The following is a 21,281-nucleotide window of genomic DNA, read 5'->3' as shown; positions in this document are numbered from 1 at the left end:
CGATTGTGCCATGGAGAAATTAGTTCCAGGTAGGTGTAAATAAATGTTTTCATTTTTTTTTAAAAAAAGTATGACGTTATTTTAAGTGTGAATAACCAGATTGTGAAGTAAGTAGCTAGCTGGCTAGCTAGCTAGATCCATGTGTGCACGCGCTCACGCATACTGCTGCGTTAAGTAATAACGTTAGTATACTCATAGTAAAGCAGTACCACGATTGGTGGTACGTTGTGTGATTTATTCAAAGTAGTTAATTTATTCTTTGCATTGTTGCGCCCTTTTATAGACATTTCTCATTCTAGGTACTTAACAGATTACCTTAGCCCAGGTCGCTAGGAGACAGTCTCCGTGGAAACTGTTTAACGTCGCTGTGTTATTCATTAGCTCATGTTTGTTCTGAACGGGAAAAGAAAAAGCATTAGACACCAACAGAAAACATGGTCAAACAAGCGACTTCCGTCAATGAATAATGCATAAGAAAATGTCAGCCTTGCATTTCACATGTTTGGATTGGACGGTTTGAACATAACCCTAGAAGTTGCAGTTTCGTCAACACCGTTAATAGTAACGTTGAAATACTTACCTAGCTAATTTATCTTGCAAGTCTTCTCAAAACAATGGATATAAGTTAAATATCTAAAAATGTTGAACACCAGTTGCTATGTGTTCCCCAACAAGCAATAAAGCAAGAAGGCCTTTTTAATATATGTGAAAGGGGCTCTGGGAATTCATATTTGAAATCTAGTCAATTAAAAGCCAAGCATTTCGCACAGGCATAACGCTTGGACCCAAAGAAAAGTTTAATTTACAGTTTATAAAAGAATATGTTGTACACTTTCCATAAACCAGAACACTGACCCTTGCCCTGTGTGTCTTTTCTTTGTAGACGATGGCCAGTCTTCACCTGATTGCATATTGTGGAGGCGGGGGGGGGGGGGGGGTTAAACACTGCCATATCAACAGTCCAGATTTCAGGATGCTCCCACCTCTCTCCACCGTCCCAGGGCCAGGTAGGTGCGGGATGCAGTGCAGTGTTGTACGATCTCCCTCCAATATTGCACTCGTCCCGGCCTCCCTGATCCTTGGGAAACTGCGTCTCCTCTGCCGGAGGGAGGGAGGGAGGTGAGGGAGGTCCTGTCTTCAGGCAGAGACATACTTGAGATAATAGGACAAGGATTTCCTCCACAGCCTGACTACAACAAGCAAGGTGTCTATCTTTTCACATGTCAAAGGCCTGGATAGTACGTCTGAATTTAACAAACATAAGAAATCTGTGTTTCAAAGGCTTTTAATCTGTTCATTAAGTGGCCTCTAGGGCCATTCTCTAAAAATGATTAGAAGTCAGTCTCATTTCCTATAAACATCTTCAGGTCTGCTGTGTGTGTGTGTGTGTGTATATATATATACATATTCCATAGTTATATTCTGGAAAAAATAATGGATTATCACACAATTAACAAATTATCAAAAAATTAACAGGTAAATTCCAACTTCATTAACTTCATTTAAATTCATCCTGAAAAAGTAATCAACTTAATTGATATGATTAAATCTTAGGTAAAGTGTTTAATTGGGCATACATGTCATTGGCATTCACAGGACTGGTTTATAAGAGTTTGGTATGTACAACCAAACACTCCCTAGGTTTTATATTTCCCATATACAAATTGTGCCATAAATGTTGCTGTCACTCAGTTTTAAAAATAAACTTATAGTTACAGTGTGTTTTTTTCATATTATGATTGCGAGCTTTATATGATACTGCCAGAAGCCATTTTAAAGTTGGCTACATTACAACATTTATGATTCATTTCCAGTTTTATTGTTACCGTTGAGTTGCTCTGAGAACTGCACTGCACAGACATTAGCTTATGTGCAGAAGCATGATGTGGCTTGGAGGGGACAATTTAAACTTCCCAGACCCACACATCTTCCCCGCAGAAATTCAAGGACTTCAAAAATGATTATCTTGTCATATTACCTCGGAATCAGCAAAAACTGGTAACGAGTAAATGAAGGCTCTCTGAAATTGGCGTCCCTTTTATTCATGATGGGAGAGGTATAGCCATTTCCACAGTTGCAGTTGCCTCCCAGTGTCCCATGGAGGATAAACAGGTACAGCATTGTATCTCTGTCCTATTGTGGAACCTGGTGTATCTGGCAGGCCCAGCAAACTCTTCAATAACTGTGCACTGCTTCCGCCAGCTCCCACTGTCCCCGCCTGACCGCCGGTTGGCAGGCTGCCATGACCATGGGCCTGTGCCAGGTCCACCGGAGACCCTGTCAGCAGCCCTGACGCCCTGTAAGAGAGGGCTGAGTGCAGCAGTGCTCTGAGGGGTTGGGCAACGGAAGAGCAAAACCCCAGAATTTGAAGGGCATAGTTCTCAGTATTGATTGCTCTGTAGTTCAGCAGAGATTTTACAGTTTTTTTTTTATAGTTTTATTTTTGTCTACCAAATCCCGAGCAAACCATCTGTAACAATGTGGAGCAGCACGCAAAACGCTGAACAGACAAACGCTGAACGAATCCCTTTCTCTCCATTTAAACTTTTTGAGTGATATATTAAGATATTTATATTATTGCTCATAATTGTATTGTTAATTATAGTCACCATTAAGATGGTTGTAGTTAATCTGCTACTTATCTGAAATAAGGAGCTTGTGATCAGAAGATGCTCATTTGCATGAATAATACTTCAAACAAAATGGCAGTCAAAGACTGCATACTGACAATGTTCAGACCATATCTGGCACTCCTAGGCCATGTTACAGAATTGGGAAGCACATTAGCAGCACCTATAACAATGGACCTCTGCAGCAAACAGCGAGTTATGACTTAACCCTCAGGGTTATCAATGTGGGGGTGTCACTTTGAAGTTGACAACGAGATACTCAGCAGTTGTAAACAAGTGCACAGGATGTAAATAAACATTATCATATGTAGTGCATCACTGGACTGGAATATGGATTTTTGTTCAGTAGTGATAACAATAGTGAATTACTATGTATAAAGTTGTTTTAGAAAAATAACTGCCGTTGATTTGGTGGAGAACCTTCTGATTCTTGTGAAAATTTTTTCTGATTCTTCTAAATGAGAAGTAAAATTGTGTTTATAGAATCAAATACTCAGAAGTTCTTGTTTGAGGGCAAGAAAATGGCCAATGAAATGTAGCTAATATCCTCTCCTTATTCAGTGGTTTATCTGCCAGCATGGTTTGTTTATAAACGGGGTGAAAAAGGAAAAAATAAACCAATCAAAATGATCTTTAGTCAGGAAATATCTAAATGTCACAACTAAATTCATATATTTGTTGTAAAAAAACTGCAGTCCTTAACTTTTCACATTTAATTTGGTATTGCTTCTTGTGTTTGAAGAATAAATAAAATGAATTCCCTCCAAGCAATGAACCTGTCTCTGTCTTTCAGCAGGACACCATATTTCCTGCAGGAAAAAAAACTGATTAACAGTGCTGCACTATATTAAACCCTCTGTAAGCAGTTCTACTGTGGTTATCAGGTTTTTATTTCATATTTAATAATTACATGAAGCCTCACAGGCTGGTAATGTACAGTATACACAATAATCCATGTAAACCCATGAAAAGACAAATGTACACGCAAGTATGAGATAAGGAACTGGACTGGATATTTGTATTTGTTTTTGTCTTTCAATATAAAAAGTAGGGCACATTATAGTTTGGGTATTTAAGCTACAAATTGTAACAGGTTTTCACAGCAGTATTTGATGCATAGGGACCCATGTATTCCTTTTTGTCACCACTACACTATATAATAGTGTGGCTTTATTTCTCCAGATTTGAGAGGACTGAGAGACACACCATTGGAAAATTACACCCAAGCAGTGTCGCTTGTGCTTGTATTATCAAAACAGACAGCCTCCCTTTATTTGTTTGGTCACAATTAACTAGACACACACCATTCCACTTTCATGCTCATTGTCGGTCACATCTGTCCGCACTGGGATAGAGAAAGTGCTACCCTTGCACAGCAGCTAATCAGCCTCGTAAATATGGGTTTATAATTTTCCGTTTCGCTCCGATGTAGCCATCTGCTTCTTCAGGGCAGTGTGACTGGGATGCTGTGCAAGAGGAGCCTGGTTCTTCCCCACACAGACTCGCGCTCACAACGACTCACAGCAGTTGGCAGGAGACACAGGTGACGCGGCAGAGTCTCTGTGTTGAGGCTGCGCTGACAGAGTGGCAGTCTGCCTCCCTGCCTCCGTTCGCGCTCCTCACACCTGGAGGTTCATCTGGACCTGTCTGCGGTAGGGTTCGAAGTCATCTGGGACCGTGTCTGAAACAGATTTTTTAGCACGTTCCAGTTGCAACAGGTGAAACGATCAACTTGACGCAGTTATATGTGCGATCTAAGGAAATGACTTACCATTGCAGCGATAGCGCAGGTTGGACCAGATGATGTTCTCCTGAGAGAAGCAGAAGACGCCCAGTCGGCCACCCCTCATGGTGGTGTCGATGACCACGCCCGAGTCAGCCACCAATCCCTGCCCTTCATACAGCTTCATTCTGGAACATGGCATGCAGGGCAGCCAATAAAACACAAAGGGGGAAGGCTCTTGGGGCAGGGCGGTCATCAAGGGAGGTGTAAGGGGAGGCTTTATGAGTGAATACACGCAGTGCGGTGCCTCTTATTTCTCCCTGACCACGTAAATCATAGTTACACATTTAAGGTGTGGAGCCCCTGACCACCCAACATAAGCGCACTAGCAGTGCAGTCCCTGCTTTAAAATGGTGGAGCAGCAGTGGATGGGGACCTCATGGGGTAGAGGGTTTGCCATGACGCAATGGGAGAGAGGAGAGGCAACTGTCTCTGCCAGTGCTCGAGTGCTGTGCTGTGGTCTATTCACTCCTCTGCGCAGAATACAAAGCAGGTGCTTTTCTGTTTGTGTCTGAAAGGGCCTCACTGCCTCTATAAAGACCTGGCTCCCACTGCACTGAGCCCCTGCAGGGACCCCCTCTTTCTCCACATGCTAATGGAGAGAAAACTGAAAAGACCAAGTTCTGACTGATGCGACACACGGGCACACCGAGTTAAAATAAATCAGCTTTACACTGTTGTGTATTTTGTGACAGTGCTAACACTGGTCATATTTTTTGGTGCCGGTTACTGTTAGTCCATCACAGGGAACGCATGTGCTTTTTATCATCACTTTTGAGATCATGTGTCTTTATTTCCCCTCTCAACCACACGTCTCTGTCACTTACTCCACCACATAACTTTTTTATACACTCTCACCATTGCCATCCCTGTCCCCATCTCCATCCCCCACTCCCTGCTATAGTTTCTTTTTTCCGTTATTTACAGACTCCATCATTTTGTCTACCATGCTTTCCACATGCATGAAGCCTGAAATTTATGTGAGTGTTCCCCATGTTTATCATGATCCCCCATGTTCTCTTGTCTCCAAGTCCCCTTTTTCTACTGTCTCTCCCTCCCTCCCGGACCCCCCACTCTGCAGTAGCTTCCTCTGGATCTGCATATGAACAGACACCCAGCAAATTCCTGCCAAGGATTTGGTCGGCATGGAAACAAGGACAAAGGGCAGCTGGGGGGCCCAGCCTCTCTGTAAAGTCACAGAGGTTTTGGAGGAAAAAAATAGAATATAAAAAATTATCGGAATAACCCCCCCTGCCCAATTATCTCTTATACCCCCCCCACTGCCCATCCCGCCACTCCCTCCTCATATCAGTCCATGAGGCACTCAGCAGAGCAGCGCCCCCTCTAGTGTTCACTGATCAGTCCATAGACCTCAACTAAACTATTCTGGGATGGTTTACAAGGAATTGAAAGAATGACAGATCTGCATATAGGTCTACACATAGGTTCAGGTTTACAGATCTGCTGTTTATACCTAATTGGCAAGTATACATTCTGAACAGCTGTATATGCTCCAGAAGATCTTGATTTTTGTCTACTGTAAACTCCTCCACTCCTGATATACTGTACAATCCACAATAAACAAAGACCTTTTGCATATTCAGGCATTCTTTCGTTATTACTTCAGCTGAAAGATACCATAAATTGGCATATAAGATGTGAAATATTCCAGCATAAATGGCAAACATGTTAAATACAATCAATTTGAGGTATTTGGTTATTCTGGAGAATAACTCCTGAAATGGAAGCATTGCTACAGCTCCTTTTTACATTATGTTGTTTATTTGCTCATCACTTTTGCAGTGAACTTAGTATTGCACCTTATCACTCGCCACACTGCTGCTGTGGGGGGGGGCTTACCTGATGTAGCCCACCTGGGGCCGATGGCTGAGGTGCCAGCGATATGACGTCTTGTCCTTCCAGCCCACATTCCGCGGATCCTTCCACAGCAGCTTGACCTCGCCCGCCGTGTCGCCCGTGTTCCACAGAGCGTTGCGCAGGAACTCTCCCGGGCCGGTCCGAGACTTAACTGCCTGAGCAGAAAGAGAACGAGAGACCCGAGTGTCATACATTCACAATATTTTCACTTTTTTGGCCCCTTTTACATTCATCTGTATACATTAAGCTGTGTACACAGGCTTGCCTTCACCGTAGGGACTGTTGCACTTATGTAATAGTGACTTAACTAACTGAGCCATCGTGGAGCTCCATAACTTATATTTCTAGGTGTTCTAGCCACTCTTACCACAGTGTGTTGTTGTAGCAGATAATGCTACTGATCCTCGTGTTCTCTAGTGAACCTACATTCAGATGGAATAAAAAGCTTTGTCCTCTAAACCTAATGTTTTCTTTTTAACCTGTGTAATAGAGCTTTTTTACCCACTAGGCACTGATCTTTTGAAGACTGGTGATGAAACAGTGGGTCACCAGCTGGCATGAGCAACAGCAACATTAACTCAAACAAGCTTCAAATGATGAGGTTGCTAATATAGGTTATAACATGCCTATATTAAAATGCTGGAGACTAGGGTCTACTGGTGTTACCCAGTTTATACCACTGACTATACATGGTTTTCATACTTTGCAGACACACTTTGTATTGAATATTAAAACTATTACCCCCTGTGAGGAGTATATAGCCTGTCAGTCAGTTCCCACCTTCAGCTGCAGGCCTGGTTCTGCCATGGCCCTGAAAGGCACAGACTGCCAGTAGGTTTGCTCTGTCTGTTTCCACATAACCACGTAGAAGCTGGAGGAGTCCTGGTAGCCGAAGATGAAACCAGCATAGTCGTCATCCGTCACCGTGTTGATGTGGAAGGTGCCCTCAAAGTCCACCCCATTGAAGGCTGTGTAGCCTTGGGGATGGGAACGAAGAATGTGTAAGGGGGAGATCCAAACGGATTTCGGACACAGTCCGGAGGAATGTGGAGAGAGGGTTTTCAGAGCTGACTTACCCACAGCCAGTCCAGGGTCACTGTTCATTGTCTGAACAATCTCCATACCCTAAAATCAAGACAGGGCACATTATAACAATAACATATGGAGAATTGAAATTTGTAGGATAATTGGTTTTCACGGTAAGTGCAATTATTTAAAGTACAGAAATGACAGAGCCTGTGTTCTAGAACTGTTCATCTTTAACTGGAATCCTTCCGTGTGCCAGGGGTGGTGATGGCATTTACCTGATTGAGCACTACCCAGTTAGGGTCTATTTGGGCATCACCCTCAGGGTCCAGGATGACTGTCTGGTAGGCTCTGAAATCAGTCAGCGTGACCTCAGCACTCTCTGGACACACATCGATCAGGTCCATCACCGTGTCATTGTCGAAGTCATTCTCACAAACATCACCCACACCATTTCCTGAACAGACACAAGAGTGAAAGTGGGGAATTATACATCGGAATGGAACAGTATCCAACAATCTATAAACAATCCATCTATTATACTCTTAAACAAACACAACTAAATGCACTGAAATTCAAGCTGAGATGGCTTTAAAAAGCTCTTGATGGTAAAATAAAATTCCTTTGTTGGCTTGTTAGAAAAATTAGCTTGTGTCACAATATTCTGTATAAAACCATTAATCAATATTGCGCTGGAATAATAAGAGTTTATAGCTATATGTGCAACTGTATGTGAGGAGTTACCGTCTGAGTCTTTCTGGTTGGGGTTGGGAATAAGTCGGCAGTTGTCTGGGCCGGGACCAACATAATCTGGGATCCCGTCGTTATCATCATCATCGTCACAGTCATCACCAATGCCATCATTGTCAGAGTCCAGCTGGGAGCTGTTCGGGATCTCTGGGCAGTTGTCTCGTGAGTCCTGGTGACCGTCCCCATCTCTGGAGAGAGCGAGACAGTACATTGTTGCTCGTATTGCCACAGTTTCAGGACAGTAGTGCTACTCTATTTCAGTGATTTTTGATATTGGAATAAAATTCTAGTCAATTTAGATTTATCATTCAAAAGATAGTTTGTAATAACTTTTAAAATGGTCAAGTCTGATCTGTAAGTCTGAAAACACAGGGCTGCAGAAAAAAAAGTTTAAGGATATGCAGAAAGTCTTCCCTAAAAGGTCACGTCACTGACAATTTAAAATACAATAATTTATTCCTTACCTTTACTACAGTAGGTATGAAAAGTCCCATGTAGACGCTTTAAACATTCAGACAGGGCTTGAAAGAAACTGATGTGTTGCATGGAGTTAGAAAACTAGAGTGTATTCATAGAGACACTGCCAAAGGAAAGGGAGACTTTCTGTTTTGAAATTAGTTCCTGTTTTTAAATATGCACACCTACTAAACTGTAAGGTAAGGAATAACTTTGGAAATTACATTTTTTGTGAAGATTAACCTGTCTAACCGAGTTGTAAGAGAGCCTGTTTGGAGCCTGTGCGTGCTTGCTTGTATGCATGCTTCCGTGTGTGTGAGCATGCCTGCATGTATATATATGTCTTCTGAGAGGCAGTGTGGATTTCCGACTCACGTGTCCTGGTTGGTGTCACACACATCTCCTACGAGGTCGTTGTCAATGTCTGTCTGCAGGGAGGGTGGACAACAAAGGGAGTAGAATTTAAAAATCATGCAAAATATCATATACAGGGTGATTATAAAGTCTCAGTCTATTTGGTTGAAAACAGAATCCTTTCAAAATTACATCTGAGTGAGGATACTCTTTTTATTTCAGCTTCAGGTGTAACCCAGGGTGACTATCCAGAGAACTGCCTGGTGACCTACCATCTGCAGGAAAGGTCTAATATGGTGAAATAAAGACAGTTTCTCTGAAATACGGTGGGATTTTATGAATATCTAGTACTTCTGTAATGATCAAATAAACCCTCTGGCCCACAGGATTTGGAAGTGTGTGGGACCTACAGATTTGTTACTAAAAAGTAGACCTCATAAAATTCTACACGTATTATAACTGCAATCGACCAATCTGGCAACCTGTTCTTTGTGACATTTACTTGAAAGTCTAAAAAAGGAAAGGTTCCAAAATTCTAACATTACATCAGATGTTAAAGGAGACTTAAGTCAAACTGATGCACTTGCCTAAACAAATGATACAATACAAGTAATCAAGCACCCGACACTCCCTCGTAGCTGGTCCAATAAACTCTCAGCCCCTCTTTGTCTGACCTGCATGGGGTTGCTGACTTCAGGACAGCTGTCGCAGGCATCCCCCACTCCATCTCCATCCCGGTCCGTCTGCATGGGGTTAGGGACTTTGGGGCAGTTGTCCAGCACGTTGGGGATGCCTGTGAAGAAAGTACACCGCATTCTCAAACAGTATGTGATAGAAGGTGGTGCAAAAGACGAGCGAGGAGGGAGGGGCGCTCTTACCATCCCCGTCGATGTCGTTGTCACAGGCGTCACCCTCCCCATTGTTGTCGGTGTCCTTCTGGTCGATGTTGGGGACGTTGGGGCAGTTGTCACAGGCGTCACCGAAAGAATCCGTGTCAGAGTTCTGCTGGTCCTTGTTGGCCACCAGCCGACAGTTATCCTGGGAAACCGAAGTTAATAAGCTACCCAAGCAGCAAGGACACAAACAAGTCTAGCACACAGGGTGCTGTGAGAAAACATACAAGCCCAGAGAAGGTTCAGGTTACTTTATTTGTACCCAGAGAAACTGTTTGATTGGATGTAACATTTATAAATCAGCCGTATAATGGCCACTTGCCATTTACTTAGCACTAACAACAAAACAGTTTGCCTAGGTTTAATCAAATCCATCAAATACAAATGGATTCTTCCATAAAATAAAATTATAGTTTCAAGTTTCAATTAGGAACATGTTAAATGTGAATGTGTGAAGTATACTTTTGATTTTGCAGTGACAAGTGTACGGAATGTATTTTTAGCATTAACAAACATAAAGACTGTCTGTAAGCAGATGTGCTAAAATAAAAAGAGGGAAATAGGAAAAGGCAAGCAGATGATGGTAGTCAGGGACCTGTGGACACAAGGGCAGATGGACAGACAGACATACTTCCACATTCTTGATCCCATCCCCATCAGCATCGTCATCACACTGGTCACCGATCCCGTCATTATCTGCATCCTCTTGTCCAGAGTTGGGTGTGGAAATGCAGTTGTCCTGTTCAGGGGGCACACATGTTAATACACCACCTGATCGTCACTGAGTCGTCAAACATCAGGGCAACGACTGAGCTTGAAGATAAATTTCTCCATAGAATACAAAGAGTACAAAGAATAAACCAGTAATCACCCACTCAAAACAGAGTGTCATTCCCGCTGCAGTATGCGTAGAGAGTGTAGTGATCAGTGTATCAGTGTGCAGTGTGTGTGTGGAGAGTGTAGGGATCAGTATGCAGTGTGTATGAGGAGTGTAGTGATCACTATGCAGTGAAAATGGAGAGCACGGTAACCCTGTAATGTCTTGGCAGAGAGCTTTACGGACCGCTTTGCAGTGCTTGTCATTGTCTATACAGGGCAGAGACTGGTCTGGGTATCCATCGATGTCGGTGTCTGGACCGCAGGTGTTCCCATTTCCAGCCCAGCCCACGTTGCACTGAGGGAAAGACAGGGGGACAGTGTCAGTACAGATGCATGTCAAATGGGTCACAAAGATCTCTCCACATACAAAGTCTTGATCAAAATCAATGCTGAAAGATACAGTGGCCAGGCTCAGAGCAGAAAAAAATTGTGCTTGACAGCCCAGATTTGCTGAAAATGACTGTCAGCAAGAAGGGGAACAGCAACTCTATTAAACTGCGTTAGTGTCCAGGTTTACGGATGACCTTGTCCTGGACAACTTATATTCCTCAAAACTGACATTTTACTGAATACAGATTTCTCAGCAGAACAATCCAATGAGGGACCTTTTCCAAAAGATCAACAGCAGTGCCCAAACACACATCCTTCAGGTTGCAAGTACCCTAATGCTTGTGGCAATTCATACTATGGCACTGCTGTTTCTTTAACAATACTACCAGTGTTATTTGGAATTTAAGTCAAGAACTTTGTTAATTGATTCCACGCTACGGTTCCAGCTCACCCTACAGGACACGTCCCCGTTCCTCTCGATGACGCAGTGAGCATTGACGTCACAGGGGTTGAAACTCAGCGTGGCGCAGGACTTGCGTGGGAAGCAGCCTGCTGTCTGGTTACCCACAAAGCCCACCTTACACTGTCCACACTTAAAGGAGCCCTGAGAGAGAGAGAGAGAGAGAGAGAAAGAACAAGAACTGATAACCTCTCAGCCACATGAAATAGCTCTGTTTTGTAATGTTTTGATACTGTAGCATAAAAATATGTTCATTTTTTGAATGGAAGTAATTTTGTAAACATTTGTAGCGAGAGGTAAAAATAAAGTATAAACAAGATATTATTAGCCTCATTCAATGACGCCTGTCTGCTGAATGATTCATTGTGGGACACTGTTGTGAATGTGGATTTATGTGATTCTAGTGAAGTCTAGCTGCGGTTCAGTCTGATATGTCCCGTAATTCATATTATTTCTGTGAAATGCAGTATGACTCACTCTGTGATGATTCATGTATAATGAACACTGTTGACTGTTTATTAAATAATAAATCTGACATGATCTGATTTAATGAGTACTTACCACAGTGTTGGTGCATACTGAATTGGGCACACAAGCATTGCTGACCTCCACACATTCATCAATGTCTGCACATTCCTGTGGAGACAGACAAAAATGGAGAAGACAACAGAGGATATACTAAGAGTATATGCAGGCTTATCAAAGCCTGTTTTACCCTTGTCAGGGGCATCTTTCAGACAGCCTCCATGGACTAGTACCATTTGTTATTGTGGGAAAGTGTTATCATCTCTCAGAGGTTCACAAAACTTATGGGATATTGCAAAATGAATTCATCTGAAATGATAATATATTTCTATGCGTATGTGCAGTCAACATTGTACAACTGTGTGAGCTCATGAGTGAGTATATGTGTGTATGCACACGACTCACCTGTTTGTGGCTCTTGGCGTACACCACACCGACTCCAGTGAGAGGGGGTCCCCAGAGTCCAGGGGGGCAGGGCTCACAGGTGAAGCCCTTAGCTGTGTTCAAACACCCTGCCGCTGAGAAGCACGGCTGGGCAAGGCCACACTGAGTGAGGGAGAAACAGATAACCACGTCTGCTCTAAAGTAGCCAAAATAACCAGTCGTTCATGGCCAAGGAGCGAAATTTATCAGCAATGTGGGAATGGGCAAACCTCATCAATGTCCTGGCAGTGAGTACCGTTGCCCTCCATGCCCTCGGGGCAAGGCCCACAGCGATACCCAGGGAATTCGAAGATCTCCATGCAGGCCACTCCCTTATAGCAGGGGTTGGGGGAGCAGCGGGACCGGGGCTCAGTGAAACCTGCAGGGAACACACAGCCCATCAAACATCCCCATCTGTACAAGCACAAGCCAAAAAAACAGCCTGTCAAGACATGAGCTGGAACTCAATTGTTTTGAATGCAGCATTACTGAAACGGGAAATTGCAAGAATGTAAAGAGATGATGCATTCACATGGGGGTGTATGATTGTTAAGAATGTTTTATTTAAAGTTTACTTTTGTTGTCGCTCAAAGGTAGATTCATTCATTGAAAGTCTTGTGAATAAGTAAAAAGTACAGCCTAGACACTTTCACCAGGTTAAATTTGTACAGAACCAATCCAGGTGAGGTTTTTAGCAGTTATGGTGACAGACTAGTCACCCTAATCTAATCTGGTGACAGATTCAGACATTCAGCGTTGGGATGAAGCTCTCAGTCACTCACCACACACTTGACACTCCAGTATAGTGTTCCTGATGAGTGCCATCTCCTTGACCTGGAGAAGAGATTGCAGAGGACAACCAGTAACAGCAGAAACATACTACACTTTCACAAAGACACATGCGCACACCCTAAAACATGCTGTCATCAACATGTATCACACCTTCACACACATACATACTGTACATTTTCAAACACAAAAATATCTTTTAAAGTGTCTATTGACAAAAATAAATTCCAACTCTGACTAGTCCAGTCTCTATCACACAGCCAAACACTTTCACTTTATACTGTCTCTCTTCTCCTCCAGTTCTCTTTCATACTTGTCCAGTCTTGCCTTCCACCCTCTCTCTCTCACCTGCTCTCTGATGTCCTCCCGGAGCTCCCCCAGAATCTGGTTGAAAATAATCAGCTGACCAATCAGAGCCTTAGTGTGCTCACCTAACAGGAAGAAAGTGACAAGAAAACTTAATAGGAAGTACTGTGTGAATACTAAAAGTGAATATAAAAAACTATCACCTAATAATAAAAGGCACTACAAAGGGGGTTTGAGTTACTGGAAGGAGGATGGTATTTTCCAACTCCAAATACGTGCTATAAACTCCCTCTGAGTATAACAACCCTATTTTAATATTATGTACATTAATAGTGAGCAAAGGGCTGAATTTATAATAAACATATGTCGCTAATGACTGATTTACAATTATTCTACAGTACCAGATACAGATGAAGTGGCTCTGTATCTGGTTGGAAGTGCAATTATAGATGAAAGCCAGGCACAACACTGAGTGAACCTAATATATCAGAGACAGCGAGTGGCTCTACAGACAGATTCTGTAGCAAAGCACTAATTAATCTGTAATGGGCAGTGTATAACCAGAATATGATACTCACCCAGGATGGAGTTTACTTCACCATTCACTGCAGATAGAGAAAAAACACACTGTTATAACATCTTTATTGCAAAAGTCTCTACAACTGATATTGCAATCACTCCCATTTCCCTTGTATTGCTAATCATCTCAACCATCAAACAATTCTTGTGTAAGAGTGCAAATAATCATCTGTCATGAGTTTTTATCTGGCATGATTTTCCAGAAGTGGGCAACTGATTCTGCCGAACATTGTGGGTATTTGCTATAATGTTTTATCACCACTAGATGGCACTATAGGAAGGTCGCTATACATTTCTAACATTTTTTCTGTCAGTGTTCAGTCAGCTAACATATGGCTTTACTACATTCAGGCAAGTGGTTCCAAATGATCATAACATTAAATGTATTGATGTATCAACCTGGATATAAATACAATTGTTGGTTTCCCCATTTCATGACCACTCTTTTTTCATACTTTTTCATATGTGCAGTACTGTTTTGTACTCTGTTAAAACAAAGCTCACCTTCACATTCCACCATTGCCTCTGTACTGTATGACAAAGAATGAGTCATATTTTCATTTTCTTTACAGCTGCATTGGTGAAATCCCATGGTGACTTAAAGAGCAAAAAAGCCTGAAGAGTTTTATGGGTGTACATTCCTGGTATGTTGCAACACAGAGTCCAGTGCTCCACAGAATGTTTCCTATATGCAGTAGTAGGTGGTGCACATGCAGCAGATAGTACTCTATAGAAATTACATTGGACTACCTGCGTTGTACACTGAGGAATCCCCCTGGAAGGGGCAGTCAGTCAGGGCACCTGCTTTGGCCACAGAGCCTCCAAGAGCAAGTTTCAGAGTCTCCACTGAGCCCTGAAATGCATGCACACACACACACACACACACACACACACACACACACACACACAAACGGAAGCCAACTGAAGTCATCTGTGTCACTTCATGAGTTGTGATTCCAGTGAAACGGAAATGTACAACTGTACTACTGTAAGTACAAATGTATGACTGTACAATACTTTCACCACTTTCATCACTCCTACTGCAGAAAAACTGGGGCTGCTATCATTCTCACAGTACAGAGTCAATAATAGCAGCACTACTTGGTAGAAGCAGGTTCTCCTAAACCACAACCTATAATATTCCAGTGTCAGATATTTGCCTTGGAATGCTTACTATTAAGAATTTAGAAGAAAGTGTTCAGCTTAGACTCACCTCAATTTCCTTACCCACTGTCAACACCAGGTTTAGCAAAACATTCAAAGGCAATATGTACTTTTTTCAATAAACCCAGTAATCAACCATGTACCATTATCTAAGCAGAAAAGCAGCTAATGTTTGCTACATGGCCAATCACATCTCATTAAAATGTGTATGTATTTTTAAGGACTTAAATACTAAAACACCTAGAACTACAGGTTATTGAGAGCTCAAGTGGGACAAAACTTTGAAAATCAAAGTGATACCCCAATGTGTATATTTTCCGTACCTGTAACCTGGCGTAGGCCTTATAACCATTACGGATTTCCACAACATCTGCCTCTGCTGGGAGCTGGACCAATTGGGGAAGGCCCTGGCTGGAGTCAGCCAATCGGCAGTTGACGTAGAGCTCCAGGTGAAGGTTGTTCCGCCGAAGCCCGCCCACCCGCAGGATGATTGACTGGGTGCGTCCGTCGGCCAGGTTGGCATTCTGGAGGTTGACGGTGTGAAGCTTGCCATCCTCCCGCACGTAGCGTACTAAAACTGAGGGAAGAGGTGGGAGACGGAAAGAAAAAGGAAGATTCCAGGAAGAAATGGGCCAAAAGAGGGAGCGAGGAAAGCAAGCAAGAGAGGGACAGAGAAAGAGAGGGACGCAGAGGGAAAGGAGAAAGACAGAAGAATGAGAAAGTGGCAGGAGTGGAGGGGATGGGTCAAAAGGAAAGAGTGCAAAGCAGATATATGAGTGGTACAGAAACCTGCATACTTATGTCCATACTTTAAAATTTAGAAAAAAAACAATGAATAGGTACAACACTGTGCTCTAAATACACAGGTACCTTTGTTGATCTTGCCCATGATGGCCAGCTCCAGGTACTTCTTGTTGTCCTGCTTATTGTAAAGGCCCAGGAGCACACCGCCCAGCTTGGGTGGCAGGCGGAAAGTGGACACAATATAGATGTCACTGACCGTGGCAAGGGCCCCCGACACCTTCTCCACGGCTGCCGCACTCTGCTTGGCATCGTTCAATGTCAGCATATCAATCACTGGGAACAAAGAGGTTGATGGATAGGGAGTTAGCGGGAGGGAATGGAGAGGAAAAGAGTGACAGAATCAAAGGAAGTGCAACGAAAGAGGGAGACCGGGCGAGGGAGACATGTTAGACATGGTAGTATACAGTATGGTAGTATACTTGGCTTCCCTTGTCTAGTGAAGTTGTGGTAGGGCTTGAACAGTGTTACGCTCACACTCACTGTTTCGGAAGTGTTGTTAGCCTGGTCTGACACTGTTGCTCGTTCAACTTAAATGGATACACTTCTGTTCTTTTGTGCTGGAAGTCGCTCTGGGTAAGAGTGGCTGCTGAATGAATGTAATGTAATGTAATCAGATGTTAAATCCCAGATATTGCACTTGACAAAATTCTATTGGTCAGGGTTCATTTGGGAGCATTTCTGTTCATTGTTAATAACTTATTTCTGTACAAATGTCTGATTATTAAAAAGTGAAGCCAGATCTTCCCATGGTGTATGCTGATTTTCTGGTCAGCTGTGAGTTGCATTCTCACCCTCACCACAAATGCGGTGGCATTCTTGACTGCACAAAGGTAGCATTCAGTGCAGGAGAAAAAACAATTGTGACTCAGTCTGAGTTTTCATGCATGGCACCTGGCAATAGTCCTACAAACGCAAGTCATTCTGGGTAGAATAAAACCCGTTTTCCGTGTATCTGTTCATCTGTCATGTAGCGCCATATTCCACCCATTTCATGCAAATAAAAGCATGTAATATGTAAATTAACCCTACAGTACAGGAGTCACTGCAAGAGAAATTGGTGTAAATCACACTATATCACATTATTAAAATCACCTAATGCAACATCAACTGGATGTGGAAACACACTTTCACATTTTCTCCTTTATCTATTTACTAAGGGGGGGGTGGGTCAGGTGGGGGCTGCAACATTTTATATAAAATAGGTACACTGAACTGAGAAATAAACACAATAATTTATCATTCTTAGAGCTTCAGGCTTTTGTTTCCTCTCTCTTCCTGTTTCCCCCTGCTCTCTTCATTCTCCAGAACCTACATGAGCAGCAGCTCCACTGGGCCCCAGAGTCATGAGAACCTTTATATCCAAGAGACTGACCAGGGCCATTTACTGAACTCCCCATTTCACTTGACCTCTGAAGACCTACTCTCCCATGAACACCAATTAAATGCTGACTTCAAGCTGGACTTTGCTGGATCCTGACCCTCTTTCTTAAATAAATAAAATACCTTCCATTCATGATACCTTTGGATCTTTTGCACAGACCCTGAGATCTCCTAATGAACTGAGTTACTTCGGGAAACTGCTTTATGTGGAGCGGTTCTTAGGACAGTGAACTTGTGGCCGAAAGGCTGTGGGACTGAATCCAGGCGCTGAACCCAGGACAAAATGTAACTGCACTGTAAATGGAATGTGATTTTGGAAAGCAAGTGGGTGTTTTTGTCATCCACATAATCTTTCCCTGAAGTGTACTGTGCCAATTTGGTGATTGACAGACTGACTAATTCATTCAATTACACAGAAAGTCCCTGTAATTACAGGAAAAATATATACACTATATTATATAATGTATACAATAAATTCATACATGCTTTCCTATATTCCTATATATTCCTATATTGCAGAGAGAGCTGTGGAAGTGGTGTTTTCTCTTTAGACTGTGCTATACATACAAATTACTCAGACATGTTGACTGAACCTGATTGCTGTTAAAAGTGGAAACAATTAATGAAAGAGCAATTACAGTAATCAACTTGTTGTACTGATAAGTCTAGAATGAGGGGCAGGTTGGCCAGTGTCCTCTCTCAGATACCCTGCGATTCGTTAGTGCCTCTGAGTTGTCTGGATGGCATCCTCCAATGAGTGCCCACTGCCCAATAGCTGTTGTCTATGTGTAAGTGTATCGAAGCATTGCACTCATCCCACCCCTAGTGCTGCTCCATGAGTACAGGGGTTGTTGCAGTAAGGAAAGCCTAGTATGCAATTAGTGATTCCAAAACAGGGGGGGAAATGTGATAAAATAATAATAATAATATTAATCCACTCACAGAACTGGATTTTCACCCAGGTCTGAATGAAGCACCACAGAGGTTTTTGCATGTCACAAAACAAAGAGGATTCATTTCTTGTCAAGAAAGAAAGATGCACACACACATGCAAGAGAGAGGGGGGGGGGGGGGGGGGGCAGGGAGAGAGGAAAAGAGGAGGGTTTACCATTATTTCTGCTTCTCAAAGTGATTCATTTAGTCCTATGACATCATCGTGAATTCTGAACCCCCTGATCCAGGTGTAAAGGGACCCCTGATGATTGATTAACCAATATTTCTGGAAGAATGTCTCATTTTCCTCCCGAGACAGCAAGTTTTCTTTAAGTATTTGTTAGGTCAAGGTCAGTAATGTAGCACTCTCCTTTTCCAGCTGTCTGCCCCCCCTCAGTGTCCCTGGTTTAAACACTCTGAAACTGTGCCACATGATTTTCCAGTATCCCTCCGTTCAGTTTTCCCCTATAGCCTCTATAACATTCTCTCTCCCTCTTCCAGTAACTGGTATGACTGTTTTCTCCTTTTTTCACCTATCTCTTTACCATGTTTTCTCTCTCTCTTCCATTCAAATCAAAGCCCTGTGAGATTCAGGAAAAAATAAGACAAGGAGATGAGTATTCCTTGTTGTGTCCTGGCCTCTGTCTCTTTCTTCAATTGTCTGCTTTCAATTCTGATATCCCCCTTCACACTCAAAGCCCACTTCGGACAATAAGGGCTGACTGCCCTCAGAAAGAGGGCTGAGGGGAGGAGGAGATGGAAAGAATGAAAGAAAGAAAAGAAAATTCTGACTTCCACAGGCTCTGAGCTCTTGTTAAAGACAGGATGGGAAAAGACAGTTACATCCTTCTGTTAGACAGATAAATGGAAGAGTCAGATAATGAGAGAGAAAGCCCAAGATGCAAAAACATCTGTCCACCTTAGTGATCTACTCCTCTGCCATGAACTACAATGTCCAACTGTGGTGAACGTACTGAAAGAAGCAGTGGTGAGGAACAGAGCTCATAACCCAAGGGTTACCAGTTTTATTGCCAGGTGGGACAGTGCTGATGTAGCCTTGATCCAGGTACTCTCCCTGAAAACCTTCAGGTGGTATCCAGTTGTAGTAATGTGCAATCTCTGTTCTTTGCTCTGGAAAACGGTGCGTGCTACGCAACTAAATGTAATAGATGCGGCATGCTGAAAACCTTAAATATGCGTGGAAAAACTAAGGAAGATCATAAAATGCTTTAATACCCCCACTGAGGAAAAATCTATGGTGGACACACATCACATTTGGAGTGTTAAGACAAAAACAGGCGGATGTGAGAGCAGGTGCTTCACAGTCACTCCAGGCTAGTGACCCTTGTGCTTAATTGCTTTTACTGTGTCCTCAACCATTAATGTGCGCCTGGGGATCTGACTCCAGCTGGAACCACTTGTGCACAGGCATGGTCATTGTATAGCCATGCAAGATCCAGTGTAACAAGTATCAACTGCAAACAAGGGGCCGTAGAATAGGGGTTCATCTAGACTCTTGGGATGCTGTAGTTCTAGATCCACAGCTTGAATGCTCTCAGTTATGCAAAACCATGATTTAAATAATACAGATAATGTGAAAATTTACAATGACAAAATCTACATTGTGTTATGATTTGTCCCTCTATGCTATTACAGATATTAAGAGAGGTGAATGTTTATTGTTTCAACGGTAAGGAGAAAAGCTGATGCGGGCCAATTGGTTTTGCCATTTGTGGAGCATTTACAGTACATCTCATTAACTTGCTGCTTACTCGGCAAAGGATCTAATGCGTATTCATTACAGCTCCAAGACCTTTGGCAGACACAAGAGCTGTAATGATATTCATTACATCTGAGCTCCAACACTGATTCAGAGAAGGATGATTCAAAATTTTGCTCAGCCTGCACCAGTTTGAAGGGGGATGCAAGCAGCATATGCAAAATGGTAGGTATAGATAAGTTGTAAAAGAGACTGCAAGTGTATGTGTCAGAATAATTTATATCATTCTGATATTTAAAGGTGTACACAAAACACTTTTCTAGGAATTCAACAGAGCACAGCAGACATTACACATCCAAGTTAAAATATTGATATTCTCGTAGCAACAGTCTGTGTGAGATTGAGCTGCTTACTTGTGTCTGGTCCAAACGATTTCTGAAGTATTGACTGATAAAATAAATATAAAGACGCAAAAACGTAATTATTAATAATTGCTACTTCCCCATTCTTCATCATCATTATTGGTATAATGACACAAACTTTTAAAATGTTGGTAATATCGAAAATTTCTCTTAGCACATGGTAAGGTAGTTTTACCTTGCATCTCGTGCATATCCTTTGACTGGCAGAGGCTGGCGAATAGCGCTGCGAAGAGAACACGTAAAATTGGCATAGTTCGCTTCGCACCCATGTTGCAAGACACGGTGCGTGGAAGTCGGCCAGAAATATAAATCCCTTAATGCAACAGAGGAAAAACAGCCACCCGTCGTGAATCCTGACTGCAGATGATAAATGAAGGTGTGTGGTTCTTCAATCCTCTGAAGTGACCCCCCCGGTCCGAGTTCAAAAGACAACTCCAATGATGTGTAGTGTGCGCCGCACGACGTGTAGCCGACCGCCTCTCTCGTTCAAAGTGTGACCGTGAGTGACGGATATGCAGTAGCTCGTCCCTCATTTGTGATCCACACGGTGCGGGGTGTGCAACACATGGGGGGGGGGGGGGGGTGTACGACGACAGTGCAATACTGAAACATGAGACCTGAGACGTGTCAATCAGGGATACCAACATACCAACAGCAGCCCACTGTACAGTAGTCTCAATTTGCCTCTTTCCATTTGCCATTTGTATTGAATCACAAGAAGTAGAGGATCATTTCTGGCGTAGATGAAAAGAATGCCTACTTTCTTAGATTAAGTGGAAGGCATGATCTTAGCCGCA

At 42.8% G+C, this 21,281-nt stretch overlaps 1 protein-coding gene across 1 annotated transcript; it reads right to left on the bottom strand.

Moving 5' to 3' along the window:
- Positions 1-3,509: 3,509 nt before the first annotated feature.
- thbs3a (thrombospondin 3a) lies at positions 3,510-20,970 on the bottom strand. The gene is made up of 23 exons (XM_036538887.1): positions 20,660-20,970; positions 16,096-16,302; positions 15,549-15,802; positions 14,812-14,914; positions 14,061-14,087; positions 13,525-13,607; positions 13,170-13,221; positions 12,618-12,766; positions 12,370-12,510; positions 12,001-12,075; positions 11,431-11,583; positions 10,834-10,944; positions 10,402-10,509; positions 9,756-9,915; positions 9,552-9,670; positions 8,899-8,951; positions 8,062-8,255; positions 7,596-7,774; positions 7,368-7,416; positions 7,072-7,268; positions 6,274-6,446; positions 4,402-4,541; positions 3,510-4,311 (listed from the first exon to the last, which is right to left on the bottom strand). Exons 1-23 carry the CDS (start codon positions 20,751-20,753, stop codon positions 4,250-4,252), a joined length of 2,883 nt encoding a protein of 960 aa, XP_036394780.1. The 5' UTR covers positions 20,754-20,970; the 3' UTR covers positions 3,510-4,249.
- Positions 20,971-21,281: the final 311 nt, after the last annotated feature.

The sequence above is a fragment of the Megalops cyprinoides genome, chromosome 10 (genome assembly GCF_013368585.1).
Source record: "Megalops cyprinoides isolate fMegCyp1 chromosome 10, fMegCyp1.pri, whole genome shotgun sequence".
NCBI classification, from domain to species: Eukaryota; Metazoa; Chordata; class Actinopteri; order Elopiformes; family Megalopidae; genus Megalops; species Megalops cyprinoides.
Note: the sequence above shows the minus strand (reverse complement) of the source record. Positions and strands in the feature narration are given on the sequence as shown.